General features: G+C 33.7%; 1 protein-coding gene across 1 annotated transcript; it reads right to left on the bottom strand.

The window, feature by feature from the left end:
* Positions 1–2,780: 2,780 nt before the first annotated feature.
* Positions 2,781–15,880, bottom strand: LOC121419325 (homeobox protein MSX-2-like). The gene is made up of 3 exons (XM_041613735.1): positions 14,812–15,880; positions 9,551–9,720; positions 2,781–5,480 (listed from the first exon to the last, which is right to left on the bottom strand). The coding sequence occupies exons 1-3, from the start codon at positions 15,422–15,424 to the stop codon at positions 5,010–5,012; spliced, it is 1,254 nt and encodes a 417-aa protein (XP_041469669.1). The 5' UTR covers positions 15,425–15,880; the 3' UTR covers positions 2,781–5,009.
* Between the last annotated feature and the right edge of the window lie 5,555 nt (positions 15,881–21,435).

Genomic DNA, 21,435 nt, shown 5'->3' on the forward strand with positions numbered 1-21,435 from the left:
TCATCCATTTCAAAAGGTTTGTATTATCGTTGAATTGACCAGCCACGCTATACCCATTCTCCTCGCCACGTCCATCATGATAGCTTTAATTAGCCTTCCTTCTAAATTGGGGGATAACATTTGTTCATTTGGCAGCCAGCTTGGGGATGAGACGTGTTACGTAGCGAAAAGAGTTTGTGAAAAACAGACAGTGACAGATTAGCTAGTAACAAACCAAGTGCAAGTCTGATCATGGAGAGAGGCAGATAAACTCTTTATTTGAATGTACCATCAAATGGTCTGTTCCAACATCACACCTTCAATTTGACAACTTCAACTCAACATCAAGTTAGTTGTAATAATAGGTTAAGAAGGAAAAAACAAAATCATAAATGATATCTAAATATCGGCAAAATCCGAAGTATACCAAGGGAGTTAGGGAAGTAAAACATCCCAAGTTTCACAGTACAGTAAGTGGGTGTACATGTTAATAACAGCATGAACAAAGTTCCGAATGGCCTGGTATTCCTGTTTTGTTTTGAAATATGAGATGTCTTTAGATTTCAATATTAGTGGATTTGTTGATAAAAACGTCTTAAGTTTGTCCTTTACCCACTTTGCTCGCTCTTTCGTTAACTACACTATATTTAAAAAAAATAGTATAGAGTCCCCGAGTTTTGCTCATTTGAAAAAAGTGTTCAAAATGTTATTAAATTGTGGTTTAAAGAGGCAAAGGGGAGGTACGTTATACGATAAGAAATTTAGATTAATTTTGACACATTGATAAAAAAGAGACATGTATTTTTATATTTTCAGTGTTGTATCTCGCGGATGTTTTCGGAGTTAAAACCTTGGATATTTGTATCAGTGCATGCTTTTATTTTGTTGTTATTGAAGTACTACAGATTAAGACAAGAAAAAAAAAGGATCAATGGCAAAAGTCGTAAATGACGGGGTGCGAAACGGGGTGGAAGCTGACCATGAAACAAAAAAATCACAATCATCATGATCATTATATATTTTACGTTTTTGTACGTACTTGCTGTAAAAGATCATAAATAAGAATATATAGTGAACATGCTATTTCATTTTTCATATTACAGGTTGCAGCTTTCAGTAAATTCTGTTTTGTGAATGCTATTCAAGTTCAATATTCAATCAGCGTCAATGTTTTCAATTCGGAAAGATTGCAAGATCTGCCAGATTGTGATTTAATATGAAAAGGTCTCTGTTATTATATACCCTCCTCCACCCCGCCTCCTGTTTCTCTATTTATCTCTCTCACACACCCTCACCCACACGCAACCCTCCCGCACATACACTCTTATTAGGATATTGCGGGCTTTTTACACTTCAAAATGTGCTAAGTTCCTTATACCGTCCTTTCCATTTACAACTTTTTACCCTTTATTCATTTAAGTTTTCTTTTGCAAAATAGTGAAGCATTCATGAATGACTAGAAAATACTGGGCAGAAAGGCAAAAAAAAAAAAACATGATACAAATGATACAAAGAACTCCCTGGATTAAAGATAGTTAAGGATTAATGCGTGGCTGCTGAGAAGATAATTAATGGATAAACAGATTTTTATTATACTTTTAAAAATACTTTTGTTAAATTCAACAATGTCAACAATCATTTCTTAGTGGAAATTATTTTTTTAGCAAGTTGACTCATTAATTCTTACAGATATTTTGAATAAATTCCAATTCGAATCGATGTGAGTGCCTATTCGAAAGGGCACTCAGTAGATCATGATACAAAAATAAATGAGTGGATTGAATTAAAGCAGCAACCGGCAATCTGGTTGTTTTGTGAATGCAGCAATTTCTTTCATTCGTTGTTTGTTCACTTTTTTGTATTTTGATTTGTATTCCATTTTGTGGAGATGAGAGTTCAAGAAGCTTATGCCTTTATTCGCTAACGCGACCTACTCCTGTTATTTTTCTTAAGATATAGGATGAGGTTAAGGGTCATGATATTGTTTTTGGTTTTGATTTACATTTATGTGTGGCTCTTATGTGAGCATCTAAATTAGGAGCAAAATGTCGCAGGACCAAATGTCATGGAACCTTTATTACAGTTTTTTTTTTTTTTTTTTTTTTACAGAAAATGATCCATATCCACTACCTTTTCTGCCCTTACGCCCTCAACGTTCCTTCATCTCAGATCTCATCATCTCAGATCTCACGTATTATATTAATACGTCATATAATCGTCACCAATGGTTTGACGTCGTATGGATCGCCTTTGCCGACGACGTCCTACTTACGAAAGCGACTGGCGCGTATAATCTGGAGAGATTGAAGAGCGCCATCATATTCAACAACAACAACAACCTCCCACACTTTCTCCCCCCCCCCTCTCTCTCTCTCACACACACCCTCGCATCCACGCACACACATGCATAGCAAGCAATGATCTAAAAACAGGTGCAGACATACAATGTACATATCAACATACATTCCAACTCATAATCAATCGTTATCCTACATAGCAATTATACTTCGATTTCATTGATTTAAAAAAACAACCTGTTTATATTAGTTATAGCACATAGAAATTAAATCGAATAACAACTACGCCACAGAATAGCTTATTCCACTAAAGAATAAAAAGCAATTATGACGAGGAATCGAATTCAGTTTTAGTTATTAAAGAAGGGAAAAAACTGTATCTTGTTCTTCACAATATAGAACACAGAACATAGGCAAATTCTATGAGTTTTATTTTTTTTTAATTGCATGCACCTTAAATGTGCACTTTCAATCCAATACATATGACATCAAACAAAAACGTCATGAATTTTCTTTTTGACAAGTCAAATCTTTATTTTCACTGCTTCATTGTGCACAACACATATGCAGAATATTGTAATATAGCTTACATAATGAGGAATACATGTACGAAGAGAAATATCGATAGGCATTTTAACACTGCATTCTGTAAGAAAAATTAAATTGAAGTAAATTCCATCACTAGTCTGAAAAGAAGAGAAATGTTGAGATCTTCGGTATAAAATTTAAGAGTTAATCCATCTAAGCGAATGCTAAAAGGTCATGTTGGAGATGTTAAAAAATAAAATAATTATATCGACGTATACAGAACGGAGAAGCAAATTTAAATGTTTTTACGACAGCGGAATGATTGAAATTATGAAAGTAAAGGAGATCGCAGGTAGGATTTAAAAAAGGAGTCGTTTTACAGAATAACAATCATACGCATATGAAAATGGATATATTTTCTGGAATATCAATCAGCAAGAAGATGTAGAACCTAAGGATTAAATTTTTACTCTTAAAAGTTAAGCATTTCCACAATTGTATATTATAAGCATATTGTAAAGAATTATTTTGGCGGAATCGTGACGACAAAACGTGATATAATGTGAGTGGTCTTGGTAAACTCATCTTCAAAAACTAACTAACGAAATAAATGAATAAATAAATAAATAAATAAACAAACAAATAAATAAATGAATAAATAAATAAATAAATAAATAAATTAAATAAATAAATAAATGGTATAAATGACCAGTCAAATGACATAATGTAGCCAGGATATTTTAGTCAGACATGACGGTGTTGTAATAAAATACGATTAGAAAATAGACATATATTAACATACCGTTATAGTTGCCCTGCAGCTAACTCTGTCATCTTATTTATTTTTAAGAGACAACTTTCTTCAAATATTGCTAACTTAATTGCTGATTTAAAAACCGAACAAGTTGTGCTTTTTAAACCACCAGACTTATGGGGAGAAAATGGGGCTGTTTGCGACTATTAAGCATGTCCCCTTGGAAAATTATATAATACCTATCTATAATGTCACTGTCACAGAACGTAACGAAATTATTACATAATATATTGTATTTTGTTTATAATACATTTCCTATTTACATTGTTTTATTTACACAGTGAGTGTGAATAATAAAGAGACAACACGCAAAATATAGTTCACACGGTATAAGTAAATAAATAAACTTTGAAAACACGCATTCATAAACGGCCACAAATTGAGTTCAAAGCACCCTTCAGAATATCAATTTCTCTTCATTTTGACTGTCGCTCAGACGCTCACAAACTTCCAAGTTATTGCTGTCCGTGATGCTGAATAAATTCAAATTAGATTGTTCTGTCACATTCTAACAACCTCCAGATATTTTTTTCCACCGCCATGTTGGTTCAATTGATTGAGCGCACGCCTCATGTTCAATCCCTCGCATGCTCAATCCCTGGCAGACACAATACCCTGGGAACGATTTTTTTTTACTGGGGGTGCTGAAGTTAATTTGAAAAGGACCCCCCCAAAAAAAAAAAAAAAAAAAAACCCACAAAATGAAGGTCATTTTGGTTACACTTCTCCATTTTCCACACATTTAAAAAATCCAGAGACTCCGGTCATGGACCCAATTTGGTCTTAGATCTGCTTGGTATTTTAGATTGGAAAAAGGCAATACTATTATTTAGTATGGCAAACCTGGTGAAGAACCAATGGGTTATTAAGAGTATTATTTATTATTATTTTTCCCTGACTGACATAAAATTAATCATAAAGTGTAAATTAAAGTACCAATATTCATCCAACATCTATATGGAAATGATATTCATTTGGCATGAAGATAGAAATGGGTTACAGAGGAATTTGAGTTCGTTTTATTTCTTTCACATGAATTCTCCAGAGAACACCATCATTCCATTTAAAATGGTGGTTATTATAAGCATAAGCTATATGTAGCTCATAATTCATTGTCAAAAACCTTATCTCAGCTGAATTTTAAAGAAATGAAATAAAACGAAACTGCATCCGCTTTCACATACCAGCTCCAAAATAATGCTCGACTAAATCAACGCAATTTTAACATCTCCATCCCCGGAAAACTCCTTAAGAGTTTGAATTAATAATTCTTATGCTTTTTCTTTTAAAATCTTAATATTCACGTCCATGCAAATAAATATATCTTAGGTTTATTTAAAGAGGTGATAAAAGGGCAAGAATCGAATTTAAGTAAGATGGAAAATCAATTGCTATTTCAAGTAGGGAGATACAGGAGTGAACGCTGATGCCGTGCCTTGATCAGCCGAGGAAACAGAGATGTGATGAAGCGGTGGTTGACACAACGAAATCTGAGAATTCTCCGTCATCATCCCGCTATGATGCGACGTCGATGACAACGGCGATGACGAAACATGAGAGAAATGTGATGGAGATGCAGCATCGATTGATGATCGCGGTGACGATAAACGAGGCATCATCCCCGCAGTCATTGACGTCGAAGGTGGAGAAGCAAATGGCGATATCGCGATCATTGACGAGGTGGATGAAGACGAGGATGGCGACGATGACGAAAGTGGACTGATGGGTGTGTGAGGAGAATGAGAGAGTGAAGCAGGAGATGGAGGTAGGAGATTTGATGTCGATGATGACGGTAGTTTTTGATCGATACCTTCTTTATCACGTCGCTCACGTGCTCGCCGATTTTGAAACCAAATCTTGACCTGGACAATGAAAAGAACAAGGTAACAAAAGTATGATTATTTGTTCAAAGCGTTTTCCTTTTATTTAGACCCCTTTGCAAACACTGGAATAAGGAAATTCGAATAACACACGAAATAAGAAATTTCTACTTTTTGTAAAGCAAACAAAATGTTATATATTTGTTGTGATCTTGCGATGTCAAAATGAATGTTATAATAGAAAAAAAAAATCGGTATATAATTTCAGAAAATACGTGGAATTAGGGAAAAGAGCATCAATGAATTCCCTGTTCATTTGTCGATCAATAAGAAACACTGGGTTAATAAATCCATTTTTTGAAGTCACTCATCTCCACTTTCTCTTTATCTGTCGATAAAGGCACTTAACCGATACATTTTCGTTATCCCAATGAAAGAAAAATGTGAACAAAACATCTTGTTGCGTCACTCGATATTTCGATTGTGAGAATTGTACATTGCAAAAGTTTTAGGTGAGGGTATTTCAGTAGCCTTACATGGTTTATTTTCCATGAATGGTTTTCATTAAAGTCATTGTACATAAAGGTTTCGTTTGCATCCGTTTAAACTGCGGCGCTAGCAGAGTGGAAATATGTTGAATGCTTTAAATGAAACAATTTCACAACGATTATCGGAAATCAATGTTAAAGGCAAGAAAATGTCATCAACCTCGCATTTGCTTGTCAATGAGAACGTTGAATATGGGAAGAATCAATGCGTTAAAAATCGAAGGATCATTATCAGATTTTCGAGAATCTAGGGGTAAACTCATTCCTGTCTATTAAAAAAAAGTTTGAAATTGACTTAGGTACCGCAAGATGGCGCAATTTCAAAATTAGAATCTCTTCATTTTGATCTTGATGAATATTCTATAACGTTTGCAATCAAATTAGTGAATTAATGATAAAATTATTCATTTTGGTCAATTAAATCTATTAAATGTTAAATGTTTAAAAGGTTTAAAAGAGGGGCGGCAAATGTAAAATAACATTTGACGGGAATTGTTTTTATTATTATTATTATTATTATTATCATTATTATCATGTTATAATAATCATTTACTAATAGTAGTAGTAGTTTTTTTGAAGATATCGATGTTGTGCTTATAGTTGGGAGTCATCATTTTTCTAAACCAGACCAAATTCAATGGAATAATCAAACGGAATATCCATATAGTTCAGAGGTGAACAACTGATTAATCAATCGCAACTCTGACAGGAAATAAAAGTGGACATTGCCAAACAGCAGGATATCTCGACTAGTAATTGGAACGATAACATTACTTCTTGATCACTGTGTGTTAATCACGAGATATACGTGGTGAATAATAAAAGGGGCAGTAGGAAAGAAGTTAATAAACATTGCTGTGTTTTAATTAGACGAATGTGCTCGTCCGATCACCGCTGTGACGAGGTGTTATCGTTATTGGATAATTAAGCGACGCAAGCTAATGAGGGCCAGGCAATAGATAACATGGTGGCCTTTTGACGTCTGAACTAATCTTATGTTGATTCAAATGGTTCGAGTAAGAAAAGAAACGTACAGGAGAAAATGATTTCAAATGGGTAACAGTCTTAGAAAGGAAGAGAAATAGAGAAGATGAGAGAGAGAGGGAAGGAGAACGATTAATAAATGAGTAAGAAATTGAATTAACTTTTCGAATGAAGATTGGCAGTGCTCTAGAGCGCCGAAGGGGCCGCCGGAGTCAGAATGGATAATATTGATTTCGAATTTTCAGCGGGTAAATTGCATAGCAGTGGCTCGTAATGAAACGTGTAATTTTCATATCTATTCTAAAATCAATACCAGAACAACCTTATCATGAAATCCGTTGCATAAACGCACCTGTCAGGCACATATGCCTTTCTGCCCATTTCCAGTAAAAACATGTAATGACTAAAATACATCGCAATTCGGCCTTAGCCGCGATGATGTCTTGATTTTTATTAATAAACCATTTATCTATCTATCTATCTAAAAGAATAAGATGAATAATTTCAAATTTGGGTGAATGGAATGGTGAAGGAACATCTTATATAAGAAATAAATGAAAAAAACAAACATGTGATATCATCCTCAAACATCAATTTCTTAAAATGAAATTACAAAAAGGATTAACATTCATCATCATAAAATATCTAATTACAACCGGTGTAGAAAAAAAGTTAATCATTTATTATTTTCATTCTCTAAATTATGCACGAATCTTTCTAATTGATTCTTCTTGATTGATTTTAATACTATTGTTTTATAGGCGTTTAAATCTATGTATAAATATATATATATGGTTACTGTCCTTCCATGCACTAGGCAACATCATAATACATCATAGATACAGTTGATTTCAATTATCATTTTTTGTTCAATTTTTTTTTTCAAAATACTTATTAAAAAAATCAAATCATAAAACTATAAAGTTATACATTTCAATGAAATTGGACGAAGTATGCTATATGTATAAGCAAATATTTTCCCTGGCGCTCTGAAATATTGAGGCGTTTTGGTAATCAAGTTGATAAAAACCATGCAATGTTCATAATCTATTTCCGGATACACCATGTCTGGCAATAAATCTGGGTTAAGACCAAGACAAGGGTTTTTTATGAGCTTTATGTCACTTCACTTCCTCTCCTACATGACAGTTTCAAGAAATGGGTTTATTGGCTGTCAAAAAACGTGAAGAAAAACTGATAAACAAACAATATCAGACAATTTTTGTACCAGTTTTGTAAAGCTCCTATAAGTCTTGGTCTACATTCAGATAGAAATAAAGTACTGACCAATATCACTCGGGTATTTACTCAGTCTTCGTCACTTTCTCAGTCCTATTTAAGCTTTATGTTATTTGTAACTGTTTCCAATGTACGATTAAAGAGAAGGGAGCAGCAAATCCCTGAAAAGGTTTCTTTTTTCTATTGTGTTTTCGATTTGATTGATTACCATATTGCTGGCAAACAATGGAACTATAATGAACGACTAAAATAAAATTAAGTTCAAATATAAATCGTTTTCCCTGTTTTTCAATCAAAAGATGATAGCGTGTTTTTTAAATTCATTTTACATTCGACGACATCTTGGATAGGCTAGGAACCATGATAAAACCTCTTCCAGGAAAAAAGATAAACAGTTTAAAACTTTTACTTTTTACTTGGGTGATTATGTCACTTTTTTAGATAATGAAACTTTAATCTACATCCGTCCTATTGACTATGTATAAGAAAAGAAACTTTCTAGGAATCATTTCATTGATTGTTTCTTCGATTTAAGAATAAAACTAAATGAGTCACACTAAGTATTGTTACATCTCACTATAAAAGATATTCAGTGTTTCTTATGTGGATACGATTGAGTTTACTTGTGACCAAAAAGCCACAGGTAATTTTTTTATATACTTTTTGTTTTTTTGAAGAATGGATGACGTTTTTGGTCTTTATGATTCTACCTACTATATCATAGGAAACAACAGGTTTTTTCCCTGAAAGATTCATCGTTAACTAATCTCAATAGATCAATTTTAAATGTATCTGTCTCTCCGTTGAGGGATATATACATGAACCAATACAGAAAGACAAAAAAAAAAAATTCTTATATTTCGATCGCTTGTAACCAGCCTTAATAGTGAATCGATGTTTGTTACAAATGTTTTGTTGTAAATTATTCTTGGTTTCTCTTTCTTTCAAATGATTTTCAAATCATATACACATTTTATTCATCTCTCCATGTAAACATCGTTTAGCAATTGTTTTATTTGGGTTAATTAAGTGACCGTATGATGTTGAGTTTGTTGATTTTTTTTATTTTCTTTAAAGTCAAACTTTTCCAGATGTCAGCGGGATAATGAATAGTTCCGATGAAACATAAATTGAACACTAATTAGTTAGTGTGCAAAGACTTCAATTTAATCATGCAAAATGATAAAGATATATGGCCTTCAATGACGACGGGATCGACAACAGTTAGTCTATTCACTGAAGATATAACATCGTGGTTCAACTTGTAACGAGTGTCGATTATGATAAAATAAAAATTGAACAGGAAAATGATTTAGATGTATAAATCTAATATAGACTAACCCGATTCTCGGAGAGGTTAAGGGCGGCTGACAGTTCAGCAACATCGATACTGCTCAGATAGTGTGTACAGCGAAATTTCTGTTCCAACGTAGCTACCTGTGTTGGTGAGAAAGGTACCCGAGGGTTACGGCCCAGTTTACGTTTCTTCGCACCGTCCTTTCTCTTTGTACCTGCAAGAGTTCAAAAGAAAAGGAATCGAACATAATCATATTGGTATACCTTCAGTTTTGCAGAGTGTCATGATGAATTCGTAAGTTACGCGTTTTAAACTCTCATGAATAGGTATTGGTTAGTAGATAATCTTCATGTTCTTGTTACTTTTCTTGTCAAATATGCCTGACACTATTTTTGTTTAACTTGTTATGTAAGAAAAGCTAATAAAACGACAGTACAACCATCCCCAACAAAAAAAAATTATTATGAATCTACAAGATGAAGCAGATAAATATTGATAAAACAACAATGCATTTTCTTTCATGCATATTTTTAATTAGGCCAGTACAATTTGTATAAACTATCTTTAAAATCATTTACGTGTATATAAGATTGAAAATACGCTATACAAATCTTCCGTATTATTATTATATAGATGTTATGCTATCAAATTATAGTAATAGCCATAATGAAAAAAAATAAAAATGTCCAATGACAAATGTTGCACCTATACAGTGCGATCGAGACTTTCTTTTTTAATCGTGCCTATTAACGTTTGTAGAGATATTTCGGTTTCCATGGTTATTGATAGGGTACTTGACTTATTTAGTACAATCAGCCAACAACATCAAAATAAATAAGTTCATAATACATATACAAACGTATTGATACATTCTAAATTTATATCAAGGAAACTATCATTGTTTTTTTTTTCAAGCGCAGATCTAAAAACACAAATATTATGCAAACGAACATCTTTGTTATAAATCAAGAAAGAGTACTTTGCTCCAATAATCTCAGCAATTTTCATCATTCCTGTCAGAGCCAATAGAGACGTCAATCCAATTTGAAAAGTTGACCGAAGCTATGATAATGATCACAACTTTAGGGGCAATTTAGTTGATTGTTAGTGTAACAAGTGATAAGAGAAAACAAACCAGACACGCTGTCCCAATTAATGAATGCACGCGTGCACATACGACAAACATGGATTATTATACGAGTGGTTGAGGAGGCGCCCCGCCTTGTCTACTGGCTTGGTCTACGTACGATGAAAGGAGAGTTAAGAGACATCACGTAAATAAACTACCCCACGCCAGCAGCGATATGCTTTGGGTTGTCAAGGGACGCTTTTTTCCTTTTTCTAAAGTGGGAAACAAATGATCTTATAAAGACTCTGAAAACAATTACCCCTTTTTCTTTTTAATAGTTTATCAAAGTATATTTAATAGCCTGAGCTTCATGCATGATTCATAGAGAATTTTATTGTTGCAAAATTTTCTACCAATCTTCTCTACCAAATGATCATATAAAGACTTTGACAACAATAACCACATTTTCTTCTTAATAATTTATCAAAGTATTTTTAATAGCCTAAGCTTCATGCATGATTTATAGATAATTTCAAGTTGTTGCTTGGTGTTCTACCAATAGGCCACTACATGATTGTCCTGTATGTTAAAAACGAACTTATTAAAATTGTAGCTGAATTTGCTTGTCAGGATTATTTACTCATATTTAGATGATCATTATTGATAAATGGGTTTTTTGTGAAATCTTCCAGTTTTGCAATTGATATCACTCACTATAATGCAAATGATGCAAACATTCCATCTGTCATCATGCATTAAAGTTTAAAACACCTTGAAAATGTTTCAAAGTTAAGATGTGTCGGCCTAGATCAGTTATAGCTAATCCATGGTTTTAAGGTTTGGTAAGAGTTTTCTGAAGTAAAATACAGACATATGACATTATACTACAAACACATATGTGATAATGATGCTCATAATTAAAATTAAAGACTCAATGTTACCTGGAATTTACATTCAAAACAATTAAATTTTCGTAATGACAGTTTTTACATTTTCATATATCTAAAGGTATGTTGGGACCATTAATTATGAAGCAAAATGATTTTCCAATTGAGATGCATTTTTATACCAAATTTATTTCTAATTATCCGTATTGACATATCGTGGCAATTAAGCTTCTATTACTAGTATTATGAATGTATGAATGATCTTGGAGCCTACATCATTGTGATATTTATGTTTAATGTAAGTTATACAACAATGGGTTATGGATGTATATAAGAATTTTATAAACAAATCCCTCTCAAGTATAGTTTTCAATTTTGAAATCAAAATTCCCAGAGCTTGGCATTCGATCATTTTCGAGAGAAATGAAACGCCAGACAATTTTATCAAGACATAGTTCAGCCATTGACATGATGGATGAGCTATCGATTCTACTGTTATCATAACCAAACATTAACTTTTCCCCTTTTTTCAGAAGAACTTATGCTATGTACGTTCGGTTGTTGGTACTTCCACATGAATTCCTTTCAAAAGACATTTGACATAGGTCGTCTAACATCAAGCTTGACGACCCAATGTAGTTTATTTGAAGCATAGAATAGTCTGTCCATACCCAACAAAAGCCGCTTGCTTTAAATCAAGGACATTTTTGTCATGCAAATCAATTAAATGAGCAGAGTTACAATGATATCGCAATAGTACCATTTGCAGTTTCAAAGCATAGGCTAGTATTATGTATGCGGTAGGATTATGCCACATACTACGATATGATTCGATTTGAAATTTATTTGTTCTTTGTTCTTCTGGTTTTAGGCTGATTATTTGATGATTTGAGAAGAGAAATTATAATGTAATATTCGTTATTTTGCCACTTATGGTCATTCTCGTTCAAAATAACAATATCAAAAGAATTAAGCATACCTGTTTATGTTACTACAGGATATACAAACAGACAATTTAATCGAAGATTGTGTTTGTACTTATTGAAGTACTTCAGATGATTGATAGACAATGCATTTAGATAGTGATGTAGACTTGTGGTTGTACAAGCGATTTTAAACATATAAACCGAAGAATATTATAACAAAATTATTTCATCTACATTTGTCAGATATATAATTTCGTAACAATTATTGTCCTATATAAAGAAGGTTTTGTTATTATTGTTGTTGTTATTTTATCTTGCAATTACAAATATAGCTCAAAGAAAACAGAGTCATGATAGTTGCATATTTCAATTATATGTACATGTATTTACACTGTAATTTGTAAAATAATGTCATAAACTTGCTTCTCATCAAAATCAATTAGTAGAAGCTCGCCAGTATAAACTTCTTACTTTCTTTTCATCCTTGCCGATGTGACGAAAACAAACGAATGGTTCACATCAAATTAATCAATGGACACAAATATTTTAAAAGCCTAGTGTGAAGTATGCAACGTTATAACTTAGTACTTTGTTAAATCTTAAAAAAAAATGTTTTAAGCACGATTAATTAAAAGTCAATGGAAACTCAAATGACATCTGATAAAGATGAAATGTTTCCAGCGGGTATAAAATGTGGCCTGAAGAAAGTAATTTGATGGTTTTTTATAAATAAAGCAACTTAAAATCAATAGAAACTCTTCTTTTATCAGAAACAATAATTGAAATGCAACGTTTGCTTATTACTATCATAAAAAAAAACCCACGTTGATAAAGCACATCTTTTGAAGTTGGAACATGTTTAAGTAGTTTCTTGTTTATCGTCTAATAACATAATATCAAATCAACTTTGTGATATCCATTATTATTTTTTGTTATTATTGAAATATTATTGATCTTCACATAATAATGGAATAATAATAATAATGACTTTACGCGAGTGGTATATTGAATAGTACACTCATAGCCAAAAAAAAATCAGGTAGGAATTAGATCCCTTTAGTCCCGTATTTGGAGCCCCTCGAGAAAAAGGGTCCCAAAAAGGTTCTTTACGTGCTAAAGAACTTGCAATCTTTTTTTCTTGTTAATTCTAAATGCGTGTTTTCTCAATAACAACTCTGTCGCTTTTGCCTATCACTAGAACATGTAGGATTTGACATTTAAAGATTACTTAACATCAGGTTTTAATTAATCTTATCAGTACATTGGTCAGTTTGGTCATTAATTTGATAGTGTAATTGTCTTTTTTCAATAAACCACAGTAGATGGCAGGTTCGAATCCCATGGTTCCAATATTTTCTGACTTATGATTTTCATTACAGATCGAGCATACCGATCGTAAACAAATAGGAGCAATGCCGAAAATTTGTAAACAAATTATAATTTTCTCCTATTCTTTCATGCTTGTAGTATATAAAGTAGAAAGTAAACACATTTAACATAAGCGATGAGAATTCCTCTTGAGTAAATAGCGTAATCAAATTTCTTTTATTGCAATTCTCAAAATTATCAATACTGACTATTGTTAAATTACTGATTAAGTCTTAAATTCTTAAATAAGTTAAATAAATCTTTGGTCTACATACACAAGTTCTCTTAAAGACATATGCCATGTACATGATGTATGTAATTCAGCATAAATTGAACACCATGTAGTTGATTCATGATTGGAAACAAATACCGATGGATGTATATCGTGAAAAATGTGGTACACAAAAAAGTGTACTTCAAATAACATTTCATATGATGAGGACTTGTGAAACAGTCAAGGAATCTAAAAAGAATGTCTAGAAATTAAACTATATGATGTATTACCAATTAAAGTGTTTATTAAAAGAATAGTATTATCATGATTATATGAAAAAAGGATGAAGAAAACGTTGACAAGACTGACAGAACACCTAAAAATAGTTATTTGTTGAAGTATTAATATCATAGCACCCTCAATTTTAATCATCATGGTTTAGGTATAATATTTCATGACTGAATTTAGAAACTATTTTAACAAACATAAACGGTGGCTTATGATGATGTTAGATTAATACACAAATTTTCGGATATACCATGTTTACTGTATTTGCATGACTGCGTCGACAAATCTTAATATAGGTATAAACTTGGAAAAAATAAATCAAATGTCGCACACGTTAAAGGCCAATTATTCCCTCTTTAAAAGTATATAAATAATGTAAATTTTGAATTGCTATATGCTATTGCAATTGATTTTTTTTACAATACGATATGTGCAAAGGGTTAGTCAGTTAGTCCAATGCCAATAACCCTATTCAATCCACGCAAACTTCTTTTTGAAATAAATATTATTTTCCTTTAAATATACTTTGAAAAATGATAACAATGATACTCACGTGGAAGTCTCGGTGGTTTATATCTTGTACATTGAAGCCATGAAAACCTTGTCATTGGGTTATCTGAAGAATCATTATCTGTCTTTGAGTCTTGACAATCTCCTTCATCATCATCAATCAGTTTGGGTGACGTTGCTTCTTGACTATCATCAATGCATTCTCGTGGTGAATGGAAATGTTTCTCTTGAAAAGAGACGCCATTTTTGTTGTGTAATGTTAGTTTATGCTTGGCTCTGATACTTTCTAGACGGCTCGAAGTCGACGAATCCCCGTCCTTCTTACCCAAGATACCTTCTATGCTGAAGTCGGTAACACCGGGCCTTTTGTCGCCAAGGCTGCCCGGAGAGACAGCACCACTGCTAGGTAATGGTCTCAATCCTTGCGCCACCCGTAGGTTCTCCATGCTGAACGAGGCAGCAGCAGCGATCGTTGCCGCTGATCCTCCGGGGAAGGTCGCAAGCTGGCCCATTGTAGTCGAGGATAGAGCTCCAAACGGTGGCTGCATTCTTAGCCCGACTAAAGAAAAGCCCGAATAGTTGGAGAGTGGCGCCGGGAAGACCCCGGCGGCGTAGAACCCCTGCTGGAGTGAATAAGCCGAGTTTAAGAGAGCCATCCTGAACAATAAATCGACTCGCTAATCCTGACTTTTTACTTTCGCTAGTTAGAAGAGATAGGATATAGAAGAGACCATATATTCTCTCAGCATTGAGTGAAGACGATGAACTCCAAGTTAGAAATGATCATCAGACATAAAGCAGAGCAATATAAACCCTCCTTGATTTCTAGATATACCACAAAAAAACAGTGAAAAGTGGTAAACACGTCAGTGACAGCGACCCTACGACTTTCTTTTATAAAAACCTTCCTCTCATCTTTGTCGAATGAAAAAAAAATTGTCATGAGATGGGCAGAAGTTCTGAAGAGAAAGCAGCGATAGGTGGTGTCTATTCACAAATTCATTCCCACTTTGTTGGTATCAAAGTAGAAAGATTCAATTCGCAAACAAGTTTCTCTCATAATACCACCTTCCATCTACAATGAACACCACACATGAAACGGCACCAACCTGTACTGCACATGCGCACAGATCGTGCTTTAATTGGCTTGACCTTCGAGGGGTCATAGAATGATGACGTCACCTAGACGGTGGAGTCAACTTCTCTTGTTACTTCTGGTTGAGTTTCGATGGCGTGAAGTATTTATAGTTATCTTGACTTGGTGCCCTTTTAGCGCCTGATTAGGCAAAGGGTATATTGGGAGAATGGACTAGATTATTGCTGACACCGTGGTGGGGTTAATGGGTGGATAGAAGAGGCGCCAATACAGAGAATGTGGTGAATAAATGACCGTGATGGTGGTGGTGAAAATTATCTATAAAGTTCTGATTTACAACGGAAAGAAAGAAATGGAAATTTTATTTTAGATAAAAGAAAACTTATTGAGTGACTTCTTAGAGGTAAACAGAGGTATTTTGATATATTCATCCTATAAAGTAAGCAAATAGTGTTTTAAGATGACATGTAACTATGTATTTAATAGTGATATTAATCGACAATATTTCTTATCGAGAAAACAAAATTGTCATAGTTTACGAAGCATCCATTGTTCCAGATTCTTTTTTTTAAGCACAGTCAGGGCCTCTGTGATTAATCTTGTAATAAAAAGGGAAATTGTGAGAAAAAGAGAGTTCATTTTGTTGATGACGATCCGTCGAATGCGAATGGATCTTTATGAGTACCCTCAAATGCATCGACACTAACATTGTGTATATCATTTGAAAATGCTGATTTGAATTAACCGACAGTACTAAAACTTTATTGAATTTTGATTTGTGTGGATATTGATAAATAAAGAGCTGCTGTTCAAAGTGGGGCTGTTCTCTATTTCATAATATTAATATTAATCCATGGACCCCCCCCCCATCTCTCTTCCTGTGTCTTCCTCACATCCCCTATCTCTTCCATACATATTCTTTCTCATTCCTTCTTTTTTTTTCAAGATTTAATTTTACAAGGGAGATGCTCCATGATTTTACCATCAGACTCATTCGCAGACTAACTACCAATCATTGATATATGAGCTGCGATATGAGGAAGTATCATGATTGCCGTTCTGACGATGCCTAATATTTCATCATGGATTAATTTGGTGATTGAGCTACGGGAATGGACAAGTTTCTTTGGTAATAGCTCTTGCTATTTGCGTCAAAGCCTGCCATCCTATACGAACAACTCGAGGAACATTGGGACACATCGCCCTATAGAGAAGGTCTGAACCATACAGGCGTATGCCACAATCCCAAGTTCCTAATCCACAACTCGAAATCGTAAACCTATCATTAAGCACCATTTTCCAATCAAGCAAATGAGAACCGAGAAACGAATGGTAGCGAGAAGTTAAACAGTAAGATGATGAATAACATGATGAAGATGATGGTAGATGATGACTCTTGCAGACTGATTATGAAGTTATTAAAGGAAGAGAAGGAAAAAAAATGGTTTGGTCAATGATTGGTGATAGCCTTGTCAAGGAGAGATAAGCTGGTGGTAGTCGGCTTCGAGGAATCAATCGGACTAATTTTGAAGGAGATTGGAACGACAGCTGAAAAACATATATATGACGCGAATCGAGGGGAAAGTATTACATATATAGCTCTGCCGGGGGTCGTGGGTAATTAATTAGCTCGTTCTCCTTGATTGTTTTTCTTAGGGAGAATCAATCCAACAAAAGAGCAAGTGTATCAGAAGCAGGATATTAGGAACATGGAAACAGGCTGATTATCTTGTCTTGAGGACATAACGCAGAAAAGGGTCATTAGCAGAAATGTATCATGTTAATTATACATTATTGAAATATTGGAACGGCACTACGGGCAAATTTGTCATCTAAACCTTTCAGTATTGAGCATAATGTGTTGGAATAAAATATATCAGATCGTTATGAATCCTCACAAAAAGTATCCACCCTATTGGGGCTACTTTAATGGTTAACAAATTATATTGCTAATTGAATTACATTATATGTCCCTCTTATTCCAATTATTCTAGTCACGAAGGGTCTTGACTGAACTTATACCTTAATTAATTAATTCATTTTTTGAGGGGTGGGTATTTTCATACTTTACTCTTTGAGTACTTGCCATTTCATGTCAGAGTTAAATACAACAGTCATTGATTTAAAACACCAATTTTCACACCCCATGTACGGAAACAACATGGCATGTTTGCATCAATTGATAATATGCTTTACCTCCATTATCTTATCGACCTATCAACAAAGATTTTTGTCTCCTGCTAAATGACCATGTCGCCACCACAGTGCCAAATCGTTTAAGCGATGCAGTTGCAGAAAGAAACAATGTTTGTTTACTAATGATGGTGTCATGAAATCATATATAGGCTAGCTTAAGAATCCACATGTTGAAAATTAGGTTGGATATTATAATTGTATTTGATGACAGTATAAAATGAAAATATATAAAATACAATTTATGCTTATTGTTTGCATACAATACATATTATAGGAAAGTATACTCAGTATGCAATATGTATTCATTCATCATGTGTCCAATGTTCAAAAGTTGTATACCTTACAAAGCAAATCATGAGATTATGATAATAATAATAATATAGGATTTGTATAGCACACGTATCTACCTTGCTCGAGGTGCTCCTATATTACCCCGGCCGACCCCGGCTAAGCTAGTCTACCGATTCCGGCGCGCACAGCTTTTTGAGGAACTACTTCCCGTCGGTACCCATTTACCTCAGCTTGGTTGAATGCAGCACAATGTGAGTAAATTTTGTGCTGAATGAAACACGCCATGGCTTGAAATCGAACCCACGTCCTTCATATTGAAAGACGAGTGTCTTAACCACTAGACCACGACGCCCCACATTCATAATTCATATCTTCTCTTCCACTGTTAATAATGGCTAAAAAAATGCAGCTTTATTACTTTCAACTTTCGCATAAAATGTCGGTATAGTGGGAAAGCAGAAGTGAAACTAGAACAAAAAAGAAGTGAAACATGTTATGCTTTTGTCGTGTCGCTTGTCACTTAATTATAATGTGCAATCGATGCAATATGTTATTCAATATTAATTAGTTGAATAGGCATTCCAACAAATATGGAAGTGTAATCGCCAATTGTTATTACAAGCTTTACGTCTGCTCTGGGAATTACAACTGATTTTTGCCCCCATGCAATTATCTGACATATAGCTGGTCCCAACATGGGGTCATTGGCCAGGGAAACATTTTGCATAGAGATTGAATAAACCGGAATGATTTTCATCGATTCGCACATGTATTTTAATAATGCTATTTGTTTAAGTTTTGTCAAATAACTAATCCAATAAGGAATATAATCGGCAGATATAGATCGCTTAATTGTTAGAAAGTTATCGATTTGCTCGCAGACGAGGTCAACAACTTTTATTCTAATAGAAATATGATAATGATCGTCGTGTATTATTGCGTAATTATGATTGATGGTAACCCACGATAACACATGGAGAGGTTATTTCTAAAGGGCGATAAATCCACTTTTGATCATTTTGGCTGAGAAAATCGCAATTTGGCACGGACAGGAAAAATATATAAAGGAAAGATGATTTTAATAATTCCTCTTTTTCGGGGTATAGTCTATGCAAAGACAGATAAGGAGGGGGAACACGTCTTCAAGACCTCAAAGCAGTTTTAGCATGGAATGTGGATTTTAAGAGTTCTTAAAAAATTCTCATTTTTTCTGGTTTACCTAAAAATACTAGTTGGTGTTTATTATTGAAAGTAATTAGTTGTTCATGTTGATTAGAATTTTAAAAAGATGATCACAATGATAAGTATTAATGTTCAAGATTATTGGATGCCGACGATGTTGACGGCGATAAAACTCCGTTTTTTAGATTATGCTATTTGAATATACAAATCAATTGCTTATTTTGTACACACAGATGACGAATCTCAAATAAAAGCCAATAGTTTCCGTACATGGTAGTAAATTGTCAAATTCATATTTACATTCTAACGGTGATGATCTGGAACTATAGTGTGTTGATCAACCACACTAAATTTCCAACAGAATGTCAAGCCTTTGTATTAACTTTACCCTTTCTAGTCTCTGCGAGTATTGAAAAAAAAGAGATTTAGTAAAAATTTGATTGGATGTCAATAAATATCAATAGTAATAAATCAAGCATATATCTAGTATGTAGAAAATAGTATCACATGGTACTAGGTAATAGCTAAGGCTATCTTAACTATTTTTCGTGAAATGCCCCGGGACAAATTAAAAGCTTTCCACAGAGGAAAGTTACAAGCGCTTCGCTCAAAGCATGGACATGCTCAAAGGAATCACCTCTTTGTCAAAACTAGCCCGTTATATGGCGCTCAGAAAGCCATTATCATTAGGCTTAATACTATAAGTGACTTAAGGCAAGGATTAAAGAGGACGGGCCTCTTGTGCCCCTTCACCATAAACTTCAATGTGCCCCTCCCAGACTATTAGCTTCCCTTCAGATAACAAACAATCTGCTGTGTCAGGTAATTATCTCATCATTTTAGAAGTTAATGGCGGTCTGAACGGGGGTCAACTGGAGGTGGACGAGATTCAGAGGGGTCTTTTATCAATGGAACTAATACAATGGCAATGGTTCCTTAAGCCTGACAGAACTAGAATTCAATTATTCATTGCATCATCCATTCTTAGTGTTTTATACGTAGTTTCGGTTTTACAATTCGGTGGTCCCTCTTCGATTTCTCATTCGATGATATTAAAATCAAATCGAAGTAGGGTGAATGACAGCAGGGTTGAAGATGATTGTCGTGTCTATCACACCTTATCTAACCATGGATATTACTAGTTAAAACCATACCGTCTATCTGGTTCTCGTCTCCAGAAAGTTTGGTTCTAGAATGCTTGATGTTATTTAAAATTTATATTACTTTGCATTTAAATAATCACCTTCGTTTAATCATGAAATTAAATTTTATTTAACAGTCGTTAATTTTCGCCGTCATCAACTAGCGAAGTTAGCCTAAATGGCTAAAGTGCTTAAAGGACAAGTCCACCCCAACAAAAACTTGATTTGAATAAAAAGAGAAAAATTCAATAAGCATAACACTGAAAATTTCATCAAACTCGGATGTAAAATAAGAAAGTTATGACATTTTTAGGTTTCGCTTAATTTCACAAAACAGTTATATGCACATCTCGGTTGGTATGCAAATGAGGGAAGTGATGACATCACTCACTCACTATTTATTTTGTATTTTATTGTATGAAATATGAAATATTTTGATTTTCTCGTCATTGTCATGTGAAATGAAGTTTCATTCCTCCCTGAACACATGGAATTCCATTATTTTAACATTTTGTGCTTTCGGCAAGGAGGTCCTAGTCATAAAATTCGTAAAAATTGAAATATTGTGTAATTCAAACAATAAAAAATAAAAGAAATAGTGAGTGACATCATCGACTCTCTCATTTGGATGTAACTGGCTCGTTCATATAACTATTTTGTTAGAAATGAGAGAAACTTTGAAATGTCATAACTTTCTTATTTTACATCCGATTTTGATGAAATTTTCAGTATTGAGCTTGTCTGATTTTTCTCTATTGAT

This window comes from Lytechinus variegatus, chromosome 7, assembly GCF_018143015.1.
Source record: "Lytechinus variegatus isolate NC3 chromosome 7, Lvar_3.0, whole genome shotgun sequence".
NCBI classification, from domain to species: domain Eukaryota; kingdom Metazoa; phylum Echinodermata; class Echinoidea; order Temnopleuroida; family Toxopneustidae; genus Lytechinus; species Lytechinus variegatus.